Source organism: Rhinatrema bivittatum, chromosome 3 (genome assembly GCF_901001135.1).
Source record: "Rhinatrema bivittatum chromosome 3, aRhiBiv1.1, whole genome shotgun sequence".
Lineage (NCBI taxonomy): Eukaryota > Metazoa > Chordata > Amphibia > Gymnophiona > Rhinatrematidae > Rhinatrema > Rhinatrema bivittatum.
In genome coordinates, this window is record NC_042617.1 from 52403478 (window position 1) to 52421945 (window position 18468).

The 18468-nt window shown below is 43.3% G+C and overlaps 1 protein-coding gene across 3 annotated transcripts in view; it reads right to left on the minus strand.

Moving 5' to 3' along the window:
- The window catches only part of VASH2 (vasohibin 2), a 65536-nt gene that overhangs the window by 33910 nt on the left and 13158 nt on the right, over nt 1–18468 (minus strand). For all 3 annotated transcript variants that reach the window (XM_029593225.1, XM_029593223.1, XM_029593224.1), the window contains exon 3: nt 8406–8494. In XM_029593225.1, the coding sequence (XP_029449085.1) occupies nt 8406–8494 (89 nt within the window). The remainder of the gene's footprint in view (nt 1–8405; nt 8495–18468) is intronic.

Consider the following 18468-nt stretch of genomic DNA (forward strand, 5'->3'; position numbering starts at 1 on the left):
AACATATGGCACAGATCTCCGGGGGCAGCCCCACATTTCAAGCAGGTGTCAGAAGTCCAAAGTTTCATTTTGGCACCCTTTATTCTAGTTAAGTAAACCCGGTGGAGGATCTTGAATTGTATCTACCGTAAACTGGCTGCTTTTAAATAGCTGTAAAGAGCGGAAAATGCATTCCGAAGGTCATCAGCTACAAGCAGTTGCCCAAAATCCATGTTCCCTTGCTCTGCTAGGTGTGGAAGACTCATTAATTTGAATTATCCAGGAGCGAAGTTTATTAAATTTAAAGTGTAGTGTCAAAAAAACCAAACCAGAAAAAAAACTTTCTTCTGGATCAGAAAAATCAATAGATGTGAAACTCCCCCTCCCAAATGAGGAGCAATAATGTCTACATTGGAGGTAGGCAAAAGAGTCTGAATTGGGAATGTCCCAATCTTCCTTTAATTGCGCAAAAGAATGAAAAATCGAAGACTTCGATTTTTCATTCTTTGTCCAATACAAAACAAAGCCTTTGCCTTCCAATCTTGAAACACTTTGTAATCCCTACTGCTAGGAAAGTCCGGGTTGCCCAATAGCCTCAAAAAGGAGAAATAAGAGGAGAATGTTTACTCAAGAACCTCCACCACTTCTAAGCCTTATAGAGCGCTTTAAACCAGAGCTTCCAACAATGAGGTACCAGCCTCAGGGGTTGAGAACAGAGCATGACATTTATAGGCTCCCAAGGCGTTCTCAACTCAGACAAAAGATGATCTGGGTCAAACTTGTCGTGCAAAGAAGCCCAGTCCTGCATCTACTGCAGTAAAGCTGCAACATTATAAAACTCCAAAGGTCTGGGAGAGCCTGACCACCCAAGCTTTTATTAAGACATAAAACTTTGTAAGCAATACGAGCAGGTTTCCCCCTCCAAATAAAAGTAAGGATAGAAGATTGAAAAAAAAAAAAAAAGCGATCTCCTTCACCTTGACCCATACAGGAAGCATCTGAAGGACATACAGGATTTTAGGCAAAATTACCATTTTAACCTCAGCACATCTGCCTAGAAAAGACAGAGGTAGTCCCCCCATTTATTTAAGAACTGCTTCCAATCAGATAATGCTCTGAGTAGATTGCGCTGATAGAGTTCTGATGCTGTACAAGTGAGGTGGGTGTGTAGGTATTTCAGGCCCCCCAAATTCCACGTAAAAGGAAAAGGCGTTTGCCAAGTTATGGGCGGTGACGAGAGAAGCGGAAATGCTTCAGATTTACCATAAATTAAACTTTTAGACCAGAAAAGGACCCAAAGTTTTGAAGAGTTGAAATAATGAAGGACACACTTTGCTCAGGATTGCCCACAAATAACATATCGCCCGTGAACAAGCTAAGCCGCATTTCTCATCTACCAATCTGAATGCCGTTAAACTCTCCCATCTCTTGTAAAAAAAACCCCCAAAACTGCTAGTGGCTCAAGAGTCGGCACATGAAGCAGGGAGATAGAGGACATCCTTGTTGCGTGCCACGCAAAATAGGAAAAGAGCTAAACAAGGAGGCATTAACTAATACTTGGGCCGCCGAAGCTGCATAAAGTAGTCGCATCCAAGAAATAAAACTACAGGGAACTATTCCAGAACATACCACAGATATGGCCAACCCACTCGATCAAAGGCTTTCTCCGAGCCTAAACCCAGGAGACGTCCCGAAGGATTGGCAGCAGGGGCACCCTGAATAGCTACCAAAGCTTTCAAAATATTAGCAGCAGACGTACGGCCCTTAATAAAACCGGATTGGTCAACCCCCACCAGCGATCATATTCCACTATTCAGGCGTTCTGCAAGGATAGCCGCAAGCAATTTTATATCCTGATTAAGTAGTGATGTAGGATGGTACGAATCAGGAAATAATGGATTTTTCCCAGGTTTAGGAAGCAAAATAATCATGGTTAAATTATGATGCATTGTGAAAGCCCTTTGGTCACGAGTTGCTAAAAATATGTCACACAAGGGAGCTGCAATATTGGAGTTCAGCAATTTATATATTTCCGACCCATAGCCATCCAGCCTATTTTTTCACAATTTACTTTTTATTGCCATAGAGTTTACAGATATTAAAGTGGGAAAAAAATGGTAATTTATCATACATTTGTATCATGATCGACAGTTTAGAGAATTCCTTTTGAGTACATGGAAAGAATATGAAGACAAATCTCACTGCTGATGTAGTGAGATTGCCAGTCGCCGTGGCACGGTTGGTTTCAAGAGATTCGCCAACAGTTTCCCAGTTTTGTTACCCCATTGAAAAAGTGCCTTGCCCAGCTGGGTTGATTGGATAGCTTTTTGAATCTCCTCAGTTTGCATAGGAGATTCCAACCAAAGCTTTTGATCCACAGACAATTTAGGTAATTGAATGGAATCAAAATATTTCGTTTGGGCTTCCAGATCTGGAGGCTCCCCGCTATATAGAGTTTGAAAAAAAAATACAGTTAAGGACCGCAAAATACTTTCTATATCATTATCCTCCCTTCCAGTGGAAACATTATTTCAAATCTTTTCATTGTGGAAACATTCTTAAGTTTGGTAATCAGTCGCCGTGGCACAGTTGGTTTCAAAAGATTCACCAACAGTTTCCCAGTTTTGTTACCCCATTGAAAAAGTGAAATTAAAATAGAACAAGTTTATTTTGGTTTGATTGGTCAAAATGTCATTCAATTCTGCTTTCACTGCTGATAGTTCGGTTTTATAATCTGCAGCCAAAGTATGCACATGATGCCTCTTGAGCTCCGCTAGTCGCTTATTTAAAAATAGTATCCTGGCATTGCAGCGTTTATACAACCCAGCAGTATAAGAAATAATATGGCCCTGAAGGACCACCTTGATTATGTTCCAAAAAATAAGTGGATCTACATCAGCAGTGAGATTTGTCTTCATATTCTTTCCACTTACTCAGAAGGAACTCTCTAAACTGTCGATCATGATACAAGTGTATGATAAATTTCCATTTTTTTTCCCACTTTAATATCTGTAAACTCTAAGGCAATAAAAAGTAAAGCATGATCTGAATATGGAATTTCACAGCTTTGAATTCTATCAAACCAACTTTCAGATATTAAAAAATAGTCTAGTCTTGAATAAACATGATGCACATGGGAATAAAAGGTAAAGTCCGAGTCATTTGGATGCAATGCAATCCCAATGCTTTTGTCAGGAAATCTATGCCTATCTGATCTTGGGGTTTTTTCTGGGGCTGCTTGGGCGGATTGCAGTCAGCCGGAGAGTTGTCTATTATATTAAAGTCGCCCTCCATAATGCAAAAGTAGTCATCCCATTGAAGGAGTTTAACCACTAACGCTGAAAAGAAACCATGGGAATACACACTGGGGGCATAAACTTTGACAAGCATAATTTTCTTCCCAAATAAAAAGAGCCCAACACAATGATACAGCTACCATTAATGACAGAGAATTGCTTTTCAAATGTAAATGACAGATTTTTGTGCAGAAGAATTGCCACACCACGCTGCCTAGCTGAAAAAGATGAAAAATAGCAGCCTCCCACCCAATCTCTGCTTAATTTGAGTGGGGGATTTTTTTAATATTGATTTTCTTCAACATTTGCTCATATGTCCAGCTGAGACTTTTAAATTTTGCAATTCACTTTGACACCAGCAGAGAAAAAAATTTTCAATTGTGAAAAAAATATGCGAGCTACACACCAACCTTTATCTGATTAACCCTTATTTTTATATACATATTTAATAAAGCACTAGTCACTAATAGGAAGGGTGCTAAGGAGTTAAATGACAGTAAAAAAACAAAACACCCCAAATCCCCTATGATTCCCGGTCACTCCTGCCCTACCAGTATTGCTCAAAATAGCCCCAGCCAACCAGGATAGCCCTGTAGACACTTGGAGGGTCCTGTCAAGCACCATTCAGGCTTACCTCTACCTGCACATATGCCCCTATATTGACAATCTCCTGCCTGCCAACTGGATTCCTGCTTCCTCTGGGCAAGCTACCTCCTGGTGGTTTCTAGGGATACTGGGACCACACAAAGCCCAGGAATCACAGTTCCTAGAAATGCACCTATAGACCAAATATAAAAAAGAAATACTGGGATCACCAATCAATCTGTCGCAGACAGAGCTAACATACCAGCTTATTAATGAACAGTTGGAACAGTGAACAGAAAAACATTAATTTGCAAACAGCCAACAGATAAAACAAAGATTCATATACTGTAGTTAATACTACCTAGACAAGTACTTGTCCAGTGTCCAGAGGTTTCTAGACGTCCTTGCTAGGGTATGTAGACTTGGGACTTGGCCTTGGCACAGATCAGATTCCCCTGCATTCCCAGCCAAGACTGGAATGTTCTAATGAATTCTGGGATAGTCCCCACTAGAGCTGGAATTGTACAACCAATGACAGTCCAAGTAATTAGCTTCCTAACCATTGCAACATTACACTGTCAAGCGGAGGCTGGAGGAATATGCATTTCAAGCCTCCCTCCGGAGAATGCAGCAAGTTAATCCATTTAGTCTGACAGAGTATAGCAGGAGTTAGGCTGCCACTTGCCTGCCTATTCAAGGATTGCAAAGGAAAGGAAGTTTTACTGTGGAAACAAAAAGTCTCAGTGCAAACTAAAATCTCAATAGGCACAAACATCCCTATTTTGTCAGAGTCGCAAATTCAGCAGATTTCATATAAAGATTTGCTGGGATGCTGTGTTTGATTTAGGTTATTTGCCTCAATGTTTTACTATTTATTTATTTTATTTATTTATGCAACTTTTATACAAAATTCTATCTGTACGGTTTACATGATAATATACCAAAAATAATTAGAAACTGATATAAATACATTAAAAATTTCAATAAAAATAAAATATTAAGATAGTTAAAATCTACTCATTAAAAAGTAAAGTTAAGAAGATATAAAAGACTCCTCAAATGACTTCTGTGTTAGCTAACACTCTTTAGGTTCAATTCCAAAAGCCTGCTGGAAACACCATGTTTTTAGATCTTTCTTAAATTTTTTCAAATTGTCCTGCACTCTAAGCTGAACTGGAAAACTTTTCCACAATTTTGGCCCCGCGATCAAAATTGCTCTGTCTCTCACTTCGCTGAGATGTGCCGATTTTACTGTGGGTACTGATAGTAAGCCTTTATTTGCTGATCTTAGCTCTACTTGAGGCACATGAAGTTTAATAGTTGAGTTCAGCCAGTCAGTATGTTCTTCATATATAATCTTATGAATCATACATAAAGTCTTGTGCTTAATTCTAAACTCAATTGGCAGCCAATGTAGTGTTTTTAAGACTGGCGTTAATATGATCCCTTTTTCTTGTATTTGTTAAAATTCTTGCCGCAGCATTCTGAATCACCTGTAGGGGTCGTATAACTGTTTTTGGAAGTCCTAACATGGTGGAATTGCAATAATCTAGTCCTGAAAACAATAACATCTGAAGAACATATCTAAAATTATTGTGCGAAAGCAACAGTTTTAAACGTTTCAGCAATCTTAATTTATTAAAACCTTCTTTAACTTTGCAGGATATGTGAGTTTTAAAATGTAATTCATAGTCAATAATGAGACCTAGGTTTCTAGTGGTATCTGTTAATTTATAACAGGTTAGATCATCAAGACAGATTATTTTTTTCTCCTGACTGACATTTTTTCTGTCAAGCACCATAAAAACAGATTTGTCTAAATTTAAAACAGATTCATTTGTACAAACAGCTGGCCAATAATTTTTAGGTACATGTCTATCAGTTTAAAAGTAGATTCAAAACTGCTTTCTATCGGAAATAACAGTTGAATGTCATCCGCATAGATATAATAAACTAAGCCTGAACCAGTTAACAAATGGCAAAGCAGTAAAAGATATATGTTAAATAACGTAGCTGAAAGGGCCGAGCCCTGTGGCACCCCTGTTGTCACTTATGTTTTTTTTGACATGGTGTCTTTAATCCTAACCGTAAAAGTTCTGTGTTCTAGAAATGATCTAAACCAGTTTAGGGTCATATTAACTAACCCTATATCTTGCAATCTCTTAAGGAGAATCTCGTGATCTACCGTGTCAAAGGCCGCTGAAAGATCTACTCCTCTCTTTAGCAACAAATTGAAAAAACACATCTGTTCCAGCTTATCTCCCCTAATCCTTTACTGTCTTTTGTATCCTGATCCATTTCTAACTCATATAAACATACATAATGTATATAATGGCAAAAGCATATCTGAGGACTGACTCAACCACCCCTCCAGTTAGGATATACTTCTTCATGAATTACTGTCCTCCGTCCTGCATCAGAAGTTCAACTCCACCAGTGTTCAACCTCCAGCCATCTTATGCCCACCAGAACTGATTTATACCACTGGCTCTGCTCCACTTCCTCACATCCCAGAGAAAAAAAGGTGATAGAACGCAGTTCTAGGTCCTTCTACCATAAATTAAGCTCCGAGTAACAGACACAAAATGGAACTGAAGTGGCACAAATTTGAAACTTGTGAGCAGTAATGCCAGTCGTCAATGCCTCAACCTTGGCTGCTGTGCTACTGCCAATTCAGTCCCTATTTTATGTCTGTTCTGTATGCCGCAGTGACTGCCTTAGGATCACACTCGATCCCCTGCTTCCATGAAGAATGGGAGGGGAGGGGAGGGGGCAAGACAGGGGCAGAGTATCTGCTCTGTCTGCTTCACACTCACCCCCCTCTTCCCTGCAGGCTGCCTAGAAGGCAGGGACGGGAGCAGAACACGCCTGCTCTTCCTCTCAAGTCTGAAAAGAAATGCTTGAACTGCTTTCCAGGCATTCCTCCCCACAAATTAAGCCCTGCCTATGGCCCTTTTTATACTGGTGTATTCTCCTGAACCGAGCCTAGTACAAGCCTATATTTGGGCAATCGGAAAACTTTAAAACAGAGAAATAAAAGAAATAAAAGAAAAAGTACCTACTGATCAGCGAATTACTACAGTTTAACTCTTCAAAGTCCAGAGGAAAAAAAATCCTGCACTAAATATCTAAGCTTCACGAAAGGACCTGTTTGATTCTTTACCAAGCAATGTATTTATTGTTGAAAGGACATGCTGGTAATCCACAAAGAGATTGGTAAAATCCGTTTGCTGAACACCCTCATAAGAGGTGCCACAATGGATCAGTCCAGCAAATACAATGACCCCCCCCCCCCCTTCAGAATGTTCCAGAAGGAAAAGAGAAGCAGAGTGTGTGTGTGTGTGTGTGTGTGTGTGAGCAAATAGACGAAGTTGGTCCTTCTCTTTCTTTCCTGCAGAGCGCTGCATACACTTGAGAAAGGCTACTGGCCCATAGGAAGATAATTAGGGAATTTTTTTTTCCCTTGAGACTACCACTCAACGGAGAAGACATTGCAATCTTCCATCCCCTGATTTGCGGCCACTGTCCTAGGATCTAGCAGTAGAGCTTTCCCCAACGCTGAAGGATATCCTTCACTCTTAGGGTACTCTGCCCCTTGCAGAAGAGTCCTGTTTTTAGTGACCAGGTGATTCGTGGGTTAAAGAGGTTCACTAGTTAGGAGGCTGGGAATCTTCCAGCTGCACTCTTGAGTTACAACCAGTGGTGACCCAGTGTCAGCGTGCACCCATCCACTCCCAACCAAAGGCAGAAGTGGTGTGCCCACCTGGTACAGCAAGGGGGCAGAATAGATAAAAGCATGGAAAACAAATACAAGGGGCATGCTACAGCGATCAGGGGCATCCTAGAACTATTCAATGGAAGAACCTGGAGTCGGAGAAAGAAAAACCAGGGGGGATCCTAAAGATGCTGCTTGGGAATTTGTAGTTTGAAAAGATTTGGCTTTATCTCCAAAGAAATGTTTTATGTTAATTCATTTCCACTGAAGAAGTCAAAGTTTAAGTAAAAAGCTATGCTTGTTGAACACCAATGATGTTAACAGTTGTTGGCAAGCCTGTTAACTGCCTTGAATACTGTTTTCCAGGAAAGCAGTATTTAAAATATTTTAAATAAAGCAACCTCTGGAATGCGGTGTCTGAGTCCAGGTGTGAAAAAAGTATGCCAGGGGTGGCCAATTCTGGTGCATGCAAATCTCTCTCATGCATATTCATTGTGGATATCCTGAAAACCTGGCCTGTTTGTGGCTCTCGAGGACCAGAATTGGCCACCCCTGAACTATGCTATCTCTATGGGCCCAGAAGCTTTGCTTCCCCTCTCTTTAGAGCAGACCAAGGGAATGTGACTGTTTGGTAAGGACTCAGACCTCCTAAATAGCCTCTTCTCTGCTACAAAGACACAGGAGGGTGGCTACAATTCAAATATTCTGGCATTTGGTACTACCAGTTTCAATAATAGATCACCGATTTCAAAAGCAAAGGACAGCAATTTTTTTTTAATCATATTCACCAATTGCCCATAAGCACATCTGATATACAAGATAAAGGATACTGCAGCACCTTCATGTAGTTCTGTACTGCCTGAAGCCAGTCTGTGATTGGCATGAAGGACTTGTAGCTTGGCACTGGTGGTACAGACGGCTAAATTAAAAAAACAAAACAAAAGGATGGAACAAGTTCTTTATACAGTGATCGCAGTGCATTACAGCATATGAAAACTCAGCATCTAAAATTTGTTTAGACAGAACTAAGATGCAGACAAAGCAAGTGGGAAAAACTAGCTGTGTTCCAAACTGGAGGAGTCCTCTGAAGAGTCTCTAAAACGGGACATAAAGGGAAGGAGAATCTGAGTTTGCTTACTGTAAATGGAGTTCTCCATAGACAGCAGGATGAATTAGCAATGACACATGGATGACATTCCATAGTGCAGAATGGACCCATCTCTCTAGCTTAGAAAGTTTTACTACTGAGCATGTGTGGGAGTTCCTGTGTTTGTGCTGCTTTGTGAGCCCCTCGGTCCATTGAACAGCTTAGCTTTAGTTAGGTAGTCCATTCTCTAGAGCAGTGGTTCTCAACCTTTTTTTGGCCGGGACACACCTGACAGATGGTTCTCACATGTGTGACACACTGAACATGTGACCATCACGGGGCTAAATGTAAACATGCACTCTGCATCCACAGGAATCCCCTCAACTCCCAGCAATGAGTGCAGAGCAGATCTAGGGCATTACCCAGTACAACTCGCCATACAAAAAAGATTCTGGTTCTCATAACATCCCAGTAAAAGCAAAACAAACTCCTTTTACTACCAGGCACAATAGCCTTCCTTATGAAAAGACAGTAATTTACCACTAATGCATATCCTATTGAGAAAACACAACAAATAAGATTGATACAAATGCCTACATGCTAGTAAAATACCTCACCTCGGTCACACACCCTTCACCAAGTACAGAAAAACACAAATTATAAATATGGAGACACAAACTGGAATGGAAAACCAAAAAAGCCACTCTGCATGCAGTGCGAACCTGGAGAAATGGAAAGAGAAATATAGCACCTAACAGACTCTCAGGATTTGCAATAATGCACACAAACTAACCCGCACAAAGTTACACCTGTATTATGGAACACACTCAAACAGTAACAACCCTATCTAAGAACTGCAACTATTAAACCAGGCCCTAAACACTAATACATTTCCTATTGGGAAAACAGAATAAGCCAAGCTGCTATAGAGCCCCACACAGAAATAATTGTAAAGCTATACTAACAATGTTATAAAACAGCTGCTGAACAGAATAATATCCAACAAGTAAAAACTCATAAAAATGATTAAAACATGTCCAAATATCAATAAAATAATTCAAAACAGCAGACATCGCATAATACCCAATAATTAAAATGGCAATCAATCAAGAAAAAGAAATTTAAAAAGCCACCTTTACTTACCCTCTCCAGCAACTCTCCTACTCCTTTCCCTTCCAGGACAATAGCACTCACCAGAAGCAGCAAGGGCTGCTGAAGCTCTGTCCTCACAGTCCTCTTCCTTAGGGTCCACAACCAGTCTTCACATACACACCCCAATCAGACCCCATGACCAGTCTCGGTCCCTTTCACACCAGTCATCTTCCTGACCAGTCTCTCTCTCTCTCACACAGAAACACATCATGACCAGTCTCTCTCTTAATCACACACATGGTCTCTTATATACAAGCTCTCAATCACACACAAATGCTCTTGCACCCATTCACACCAGCTCTTACCCAAGCTTCCATTCACATCTACACACACAAGCTCTCACCCAGGCATCCATTCACACCCATACACACACAAGCTCTCACCCAAGCACCTATTCATACCAGCTCTCATCCAGGCTTCCATTCACACCCACACACAAGCTCTCACCCAGGCACCCACAAACACAAGCTCTCACCCAGGCTTCCATTCACACCCACACACCAGCACTCACTCAGGCTTCCATTCACACCCATACACCAGCGCTCACCCAGGCTTCCATTCACACCCATACACCAGCGCTCACCCAGGCTTCCATTCACACCCATACACCAGCGCTCACCCAGGCTTCCATTCACACCCACACAAGCTCTCACCCAGGCTTCCATTCACACCCCCACCACAAGCTCTCACCCAGGCTTCCATTCACACCAACACACACACACACACACAAAAGCTCTCACTCAGGCTTCCATTCACACCCACACACACACACATATAAGCTCTCACCCAGACTTCCATTCACACAACCACACACACACATAAGCTCTCACCCAGACTTCCATTCACACCCACACCCACACACAAGCTCTCACCCAGTCTTCCATTCACACCCACACCAGCTCTCACCCAGTCTTCCATTCACACCCACACCAGCTCTCACCCAGGCTTCCATTCACACCCACACAAGCTCTCACCCAGGCTTCCATTCACACACACACACACACACAAGAGCTCTCACCCAGGCTTCCATTCACACCCACCCACACAAACACACACACACACACACGAGCTCTCACCCAGGCTTCCATTCACACCCACGAGCTCTCACCCAGGCTTCCATTCACACCCACACACACAAGAGCTCTCACCCAGGCTTCCATTCACACCCACACACACACACACAAAGGATCTCACCCACACTTCCATTCACACACACACACACACAGGCTCTCACCCAGGCTTCCATTCACACCAACACACAAGCTCTCACCCAGGCACCCATTCATACACACAGTCACACTAGCTCTCACCAAAAACATATTCTTCCTTCACTGCAGGGATGGGCTCCAGTTCTGCCGCGGACTCCGGCAGGCCTTCTTTTTTCGCCGTCATGGGAATGGACTCCCGTGGCGGCCTTGCTTGGTTGGGGTCGGGTTTCCTCTTCGCCGCCACAGGCTGTGGCGGCCTTGCTTGGTTGGGGTCAGGTTTTCCTCTTCACCGCCCTGGGAATGGGCTCTCGTGGCGGCCTTGCTTCGGAGTTCAACACTTCTATTCCTCTCACCCCACCCCCAGGCTTTCTGATGCCTGCCTCACCGGCCAATCAAAGGCTTCCTCCCTTCTTCCTACTCCCACTGGTAGGTATAAGGGAGGAGGCTTCAGATTGGCCTGCGTGGGGGCAGGCAGAATGAAGGAGGCTTCCCATTGGGCAGTGGGGGTAGGAAGAAAGGAGGCTTCGAACTGGCCCGCAGGTGCTGGAAAAAGGGAGAAGGAAAGTACAACGGGGCAGTGGGACACCGGGAGACGCGACACACCTGCTGGTGTTTGGCGACACACTGGTGTATCACGACACACCGGTTGAGAAGAAGTGCTGCTCTAGAGACAGGCATGTATAAAGCATGGCTAATTCATCCTGTGGTCTATAGAGAATGCCATTTATAGCAAACTTTCTTTCTCTGTTGATAAGCAGAACTGAATTTGCCATGATACATGGGGGAATTCCACGTTGAGGTTATATAGTGGAGCACTTACTGAATAAGCAACTCGGCACCCCATGGAGAACGGACTACTGGGTGAACAAGTTATGCAAAACTGCTTGCCCAAAGTTACTGGTTGATAGATTGTCCAGACAATAGTGGGACATGAAGGTGTGAACTGACAACCAAGTACCAACTTTGTAGATGTCCTCAATAGATAAGGCTCTTATGTGAGCAATCAAGGTAACCATGATTCTTGCTTGATGAACTCTGACAGTCTGTTTTGAAGGCCAGCCAACATAATGCACAATAATTTACTAGCCAGTTGGACAAAGTACATTAGAATTGTAGGATATGAACAGTTGAAAAGCCCAATGATACAGTTGAGTTCTCTTCAGGTAAAAGTCCAAGGCCCATTTATAGTTCTCTTCCTACATGCATGCGGTTGGAAAGAACATGGACAAAACATTAGTTTGATTCAAATGAAACACAGAAACCACTTTTGGAAGGATGAGTGCAGAGCACCACCCTATTGTGAAAAAACTGCAGTTAGAGTATGAAACTAAATGCTTGTAATTTGCTGACTCTTCTAGTCAATGTGATAGCAATTAAGAATACTACCTTTCATGTAAAACCTCAAAGAAGCTAACTCCAGTGACTTGTAGGGAGGCTTCATCAGTTGTACTAAGGTGACACTGAGACCCCATAGCACAAGTGGTTTTACAAGCCCTTCATGAATTTTGATACCAGAGGATGAAGGAAGATCAATTTGCCATCCACTTGTAGAGATGGCACCAAGATGTACTCACTGATGATGTGCTGAGACCCAACAAGAAGAGGGAGAACAAGTACTGACGTAGATCCATGGAATTACAGACAAACAAGTCTAGACAGCCCACCCAACACCAAGATGAGAAAGGCTTTCATTTAAAGCTGTATATCCTTCTGGTGGGCAGTTTCTTAGCTGAAATCCTCCTTGGATAGTGACAATGACTGACTACTGAATGCTCAACATCCAAGTCATCAAGTTGAGAGAAGGAAAGCTGGGGCGACAGATTACCATCCTCCTGCATTAGGAGGGCTGAGTGGGTTCCTAGAGGAGTCAAAGGCCAGCTGACAATGTGATAAAGTAGGAGAACCAAACCTATCTGGGCCATGCTAGGGCAATGAGGATGAGCGATGCTTCATCCTTGATCACCTTCTGAACCTATCTTCATTACCAGCAAAAGTGAAGAAAAAAGCATATGGCAGATTTGCATCCCACTTCATCACAAAAGCATCCAGCGCAGATTCAATTGATGGTTGACTCCCAAAAAGTCGAATAGCCTATTTGTCCCCACTTAGCGTACAGAACTCATGGGGGTAAAAAATATATATATTTTAAAAAAAACTCTGCTGAGGCAATCTGCCACATTTTGGAGATTCCAGGAAGGTAAGTTGCCTGAAGGAACACCCCATGAGTGACAGCTTATTCTAAATGCTCAGATTCCTGGCAGAGGGTCCATTGCTGTTCAGTTGTCAGTTTGGATTAGAATTCTCTTTCTCTGAAGATGTGTGAATGCTCTTAGTGTGCCCTCTATGGCTTCTACCTCTAAGGTCGATATGAAATAGATGTTTCATCGCTGACCAAGGTCTCCCAATTTCAGGAAGAGCTTGTATTCACACTCTACCCTCTGCACATCTGTCTCAGCATCACCTGATGAGGTAAATCTCGAAGAAGGGAACCCATTTCTGGGACCAATGGGGTCAGCCACCAATAGAGGGATGTTTTCATCTCCCAGGTTACCCTTATAGAATGAGACAAGGGCTGACACAGCTGATCCCACTGGGAGTGGAGGCCCCACTGAAGAGCTTTCTTGTTCAAGTGAGTTATGAAGTCTGTACACACTGCCGCTGCCAAGTAGCTGAGGACTACCAGGATTGTACGGACTGCAGTTTAATCTTGACACAACAAGTTCTGGGTCAATGCTCAGGCAGATTGCTCTTTCCTATGGGAGAAATACTCTCTCCTCTCAAGTCTATCCAAGTCCTAATATACTTTCTCTTGGTTAGAATGAGGTTCAATTTGGAAAACGTGACTATAAAGCATAGGGACTGAAGGAACTGAAAATTCTTCTCTAAGAATCCAACACCCCTAATTGAGAAGGTCCCATCACCAGACAGTCATTCAGGTAAGGAAAAATATATCCCCCTGTGATGTAGATGCACCTTCACTACCACCAAGCATTTCATGAAGACTCATAGGGCCACAGAGAGGACAAAGGACAGGACTTTGTATTGGTAATGCACTTCTCCACCATAAACCTGAAATATCTCAAATGTGTCAGATGGATGGGAATGTGAGTGCACATATCCAGTCTACTGCTTGGATGAAGGGGAGAATGGTGTGGAGATTGTTCATATTTAAACTTCTCCTGTAACAACCTCCTGTTCAGTCTTCATAAATCCAGGATAGGTCTCAATTGCTCGGATTTCTTGGAAATAAGAAAAAACAGGAAGAACAAAACTCCTTGCCACGTTTGGGAGGAACAGGTTCTATTGCTTACTGAGGAGAGACTCCATCTCAAGACAAAGTCAAGCTGAGTAAGATATCTAGATTGAAGGCTGAACATAGGCATAGCACTAGAAGTCAGGAGAGGTGCAAACAGTAACCACAATCTTGAGGACCCAGTGGTCTCTGGTGACTTTTATTCATTCTTTGAGAAACAGCCTAATCAGACTCCCTACTGGATGGATCTAGGTCTGAAATTCAGGCACCAAAAATAAGGCCCTAACTTAGGTTGACTTCTCTCATTTGTGCACCCTCTGGCCAGAAACTGCTGCTGAGGCAGCACAGGTAGAGTGTGGTACCATTGACATTGATGGACCATCTTTGGGGAAAAAAAAGGGGGGTACTTATAAGAAGTATGAATGTCTGGAGGCAGAAGGCTGTTCAGTTACCTGTGAAAGACTGGATAGCAACATGTTGCTCCTTAATTTGGGCAATGTTTTTCTAACTTTGTCCCCAAAATGATTAATCAGCAGAGTATGGAACATTGTCCAATTTGTCATAGATCTTCTCAAAGACTGCTTGCTCTTAACCAAGCCCTTCAATGAGTCCCAATGGCTGCTGCATCAAAAGATTCATACACTATCTAGATAAGGTGCCTCACACTCCTGCATCAAAGACAGCCTGGCGATAACCACCCTGTTTCCTATCAATGGATTCTACAAGGGGCTTACGTTTAAAATAAGTATTGAACCATGTAGAGCTGGCTCCAGTGTGCTTAGTGGCACGTACAGCGCACACGGGAAAGAGAGGATTCCCCCCTCTCCCAGGGAAAAAGAATTTAAAGGTAAAGTCACTGTACAAGACCAGGGGAGTGGACGGGGAGAAGTGGGCAGCTTTCAGTGACCGTCTCCATATCCCCTCACTTACTAGGGCTCAATTAGACGAACTCAATCGGCCTATCACTGAGGACGAGGTCAGGACAGTCATTAGGACTTCTCCAAGATTTAAGGCGCCGGGCCCTGATGGGTATGGTTCGGACTTTTATAAAGGTTTCAGTGATCCGCTGTCCCAGTTTCTTTCGCAGGTGTTTCAGGCCTGGATATTATAGGAGAAGTTCCCGCTCCATGGTAATGTCGCTCATATTACTTTAATTCCAAAACCGGGCAAGGATCCCCTACAACCTGCTTCATATAGACCTATCTCTTTATTAAATGGGGATAGGAAAATTTTAGCTAAGATACTGGCTGATAGGCTGGGTGCTATTCTCCCGCACCTGATACAATCTGGACAGGTGGGCTTTGTCCGGAAACGATATGCCCTAACCAACATTAGACGTATTGCCGTGGCTATTGATCTCTGCACTAGGCATGAGATTCCCTTTATCATCACCAGTTTAGATGCTGAAAAAGCCTTTGATCGGGTAGAGTGGGACTTTATGTTCGGTCTGCTGAGGGACATGGGATTTGGAGGGTTTATTTATCAGGCTATACAGTTGCTATACTCAGACCCAGTTGCCTCTCTTATGGTCAATGGACAATACTCTTCCACCTTTCTGGTATCTAGGGGGACTCGACAGGGCTGTCCATTGTCCCCCCTACTTTTTTTTACTGACGCTGGAGCCCCTCTTACTAGCTATACAGTCTTCCCCTAAGATTTGTGGCGTATTGTTTCAAGCCCAGGGCCAGAAAGAGGTTTTTAAATACGCAGCTTTTGCGGATGATTTGCTGGTCTTTTTAACAAAACCAAATCAATCCTTGCCGGCCCTCTTGGATGTGGTGCGGGAGTTTGGGACATTCTCTGGCCTCCGTATTAATTGGGGAAAATCGGAGGCTTTAGGGTCCCCGTCCACACTTCGGGAGCAGTGGGAAGGATCTTTTCCTTTACAATGGGCACAAGGGGCTATTCAATACTTGGGAATTAGGCTGCCTATTAATTTATCTACCATGTATGCCCTCAATGTCTCCCACCTTCTTAAAGAATCCAAAGACAAACTGCACCTTTGGGGAAATCTGCCGCTTTCGCTGGGGGGGACGTATTCATTTATTCAAAATGATTATATTACCTAAATGGCTGTATATGATGCAAAATATACCTGTGGTGTTGCGACATAAGGATATTCAAACATTGCATAAATTGCTGCGGAACTTTCTTTGGAAGGGGAAGAAGGCTCGGATACCGCTATCCTGGTTGATGGTACGTTGGGGAGCAGGAGGTATGGGGGTTCCAGATCTCCAAGCTTACTGCATGGCGGCTAATCTCCGTTTGATACGGGACTGGCTGATGGGTACCTCCTTCTATGTTAATACCTTGGGGGAGAGAGCTCTTGTGGCCCCATTTGCCCTTACTTATGTATTGATGGGGCCGAGTAAGGAATTGCCCTCCAATATTTCTGCAAATCCCTTGATACTCCCCATTCGAAAGACGTGGACGCACATTACCAAACGGTTGGAGCTCCCTACTTGTCATCCATATTTGCTCCCCATCCAGGGTAACCCAGAATTTCTGCCGGGAACACAGGCCAAGAGTATGAGCGGATGGGGTCAGAAAGGTGTCCCTCATGTTGGTCATTTGCTGGATCCTGCCGGAGTATTGATGCCCTTTTCGGCCCTACAACAAACATATGGTATTGCTTCGAACCAACTCTTTGGTTATCTCCAGCTTCGTCATTACATTATGACGTTGCGCCTGGAGAGTCACAGTCCGGCCCAATTCCATAAACTGGAAGATTTTTTCCACTTAGAGTCCCAAAAGTCTCTCTCTCTTTCCCAGTACTATAAAACCTTCCATAAGGAGAGATCTCTCAGTCACTATGAGATCTCGGTTGAGCGATGGGGTAGGGATGGAGTCTTTACCATAACTGTTGATATAATGTCTGCTTGTATGGGGAACTTACAGAAAACCACTGACAACATGTATTTTCGTGAAATGCAATATAAGTTTCTGCGCAGGGCTTATGTCTCCCAACAGGTTGCATGGCGAGCTCGTCTTCTACCAGATTCCACATGTTCCCGATGTCATTTAGCAATCGGAACTCTGTCACATGCCTTTTGGGCTTGTCTGCTTATCCAGTTGTTTTGGAGGAAAGTTGTTACCTATATGCAGCGCTTATTGAAGGTGAACTTTGCGTTTACTCCACAGTTGATATTATTTGAATGTATTCCCCAAGCGCAAGTTTGCAAAGCCGGATGGCGTAAATTACTTAAAAAAGCATGGTTGGTGGGGATGAAGGTGATCTTACTGAACTGGATGGAACCTGCGGCACCCTCCTTTTGGACATGGCGCAACCATTTTCATCGCATGATGCATATGGAGTGTCTTACGTCTAAGCACTTGCCGGGTTATCGCCGATCCTTCTTGGATATCTGGGACGTTTACATACAGGACTTATCTCCTGAAGCGCAGAGTTCGATATTAAATGATTAATGCTCGAGGGGTTCGTTCCTCTATATCGCCAATGGGACTTTTGACTGTTTGACTCAAGCTGGGATTCCCTAACACCTCATATTTCTATAACTCTGGTATTGAGACCCATGGGGAAAACAAAGGGGGAGGGGGGGGGGAAGCTGGGTGAGGGCTGGGTTATTGCCGGACCTGAAAGCTAAACATTCACTCGGCGGCGGGAGGATGCATAAGGGTGCTGCATCTTCCCCGTCTTCTTAGTCTTAGTATTGGTTCATGGGGTGTCTCAGTTGGATACCCCTGGCTTTGGGGTTCTATACAAAACTTTATTTTGAGTGTTCTCTCAGGTTTACAGGTAGCTTGTTCTTGTTAAATGTCTGATGTATTTGTGACCTGTTGTCATTCTTGCCTTTCTGGTGTATATCAAGGACACTCAATAAAAAATTGTATTTGAAAAAAAAAAAAAAAAAAAAAAAGGTAAAGTCACCTTTAGCATTCCGGGCCCAGCAAGTAAATCTTCCCCCCCCAACCGACAAAGGATCCCAACCCTGGGGAACAGAGGGCCTGTGTAAGCGCTAGCCGGAGCGGTTCCAGCCCCGAAGAGAGACTACATTCTTTTATGGTCCCAGCGGGTTCCCACATCCAGGGATGGGGTTACGTTTATTTTTGAAGACCATAAAAAAAAAAGGCCGAGACAAAATAAGAGAGGATACACGTCTGTGAGGAAACTTGGACAACAAAAAAAATAAGACTGCAGGGGCTTCTGAGGCAGTGCACGCAATGGGAATTCC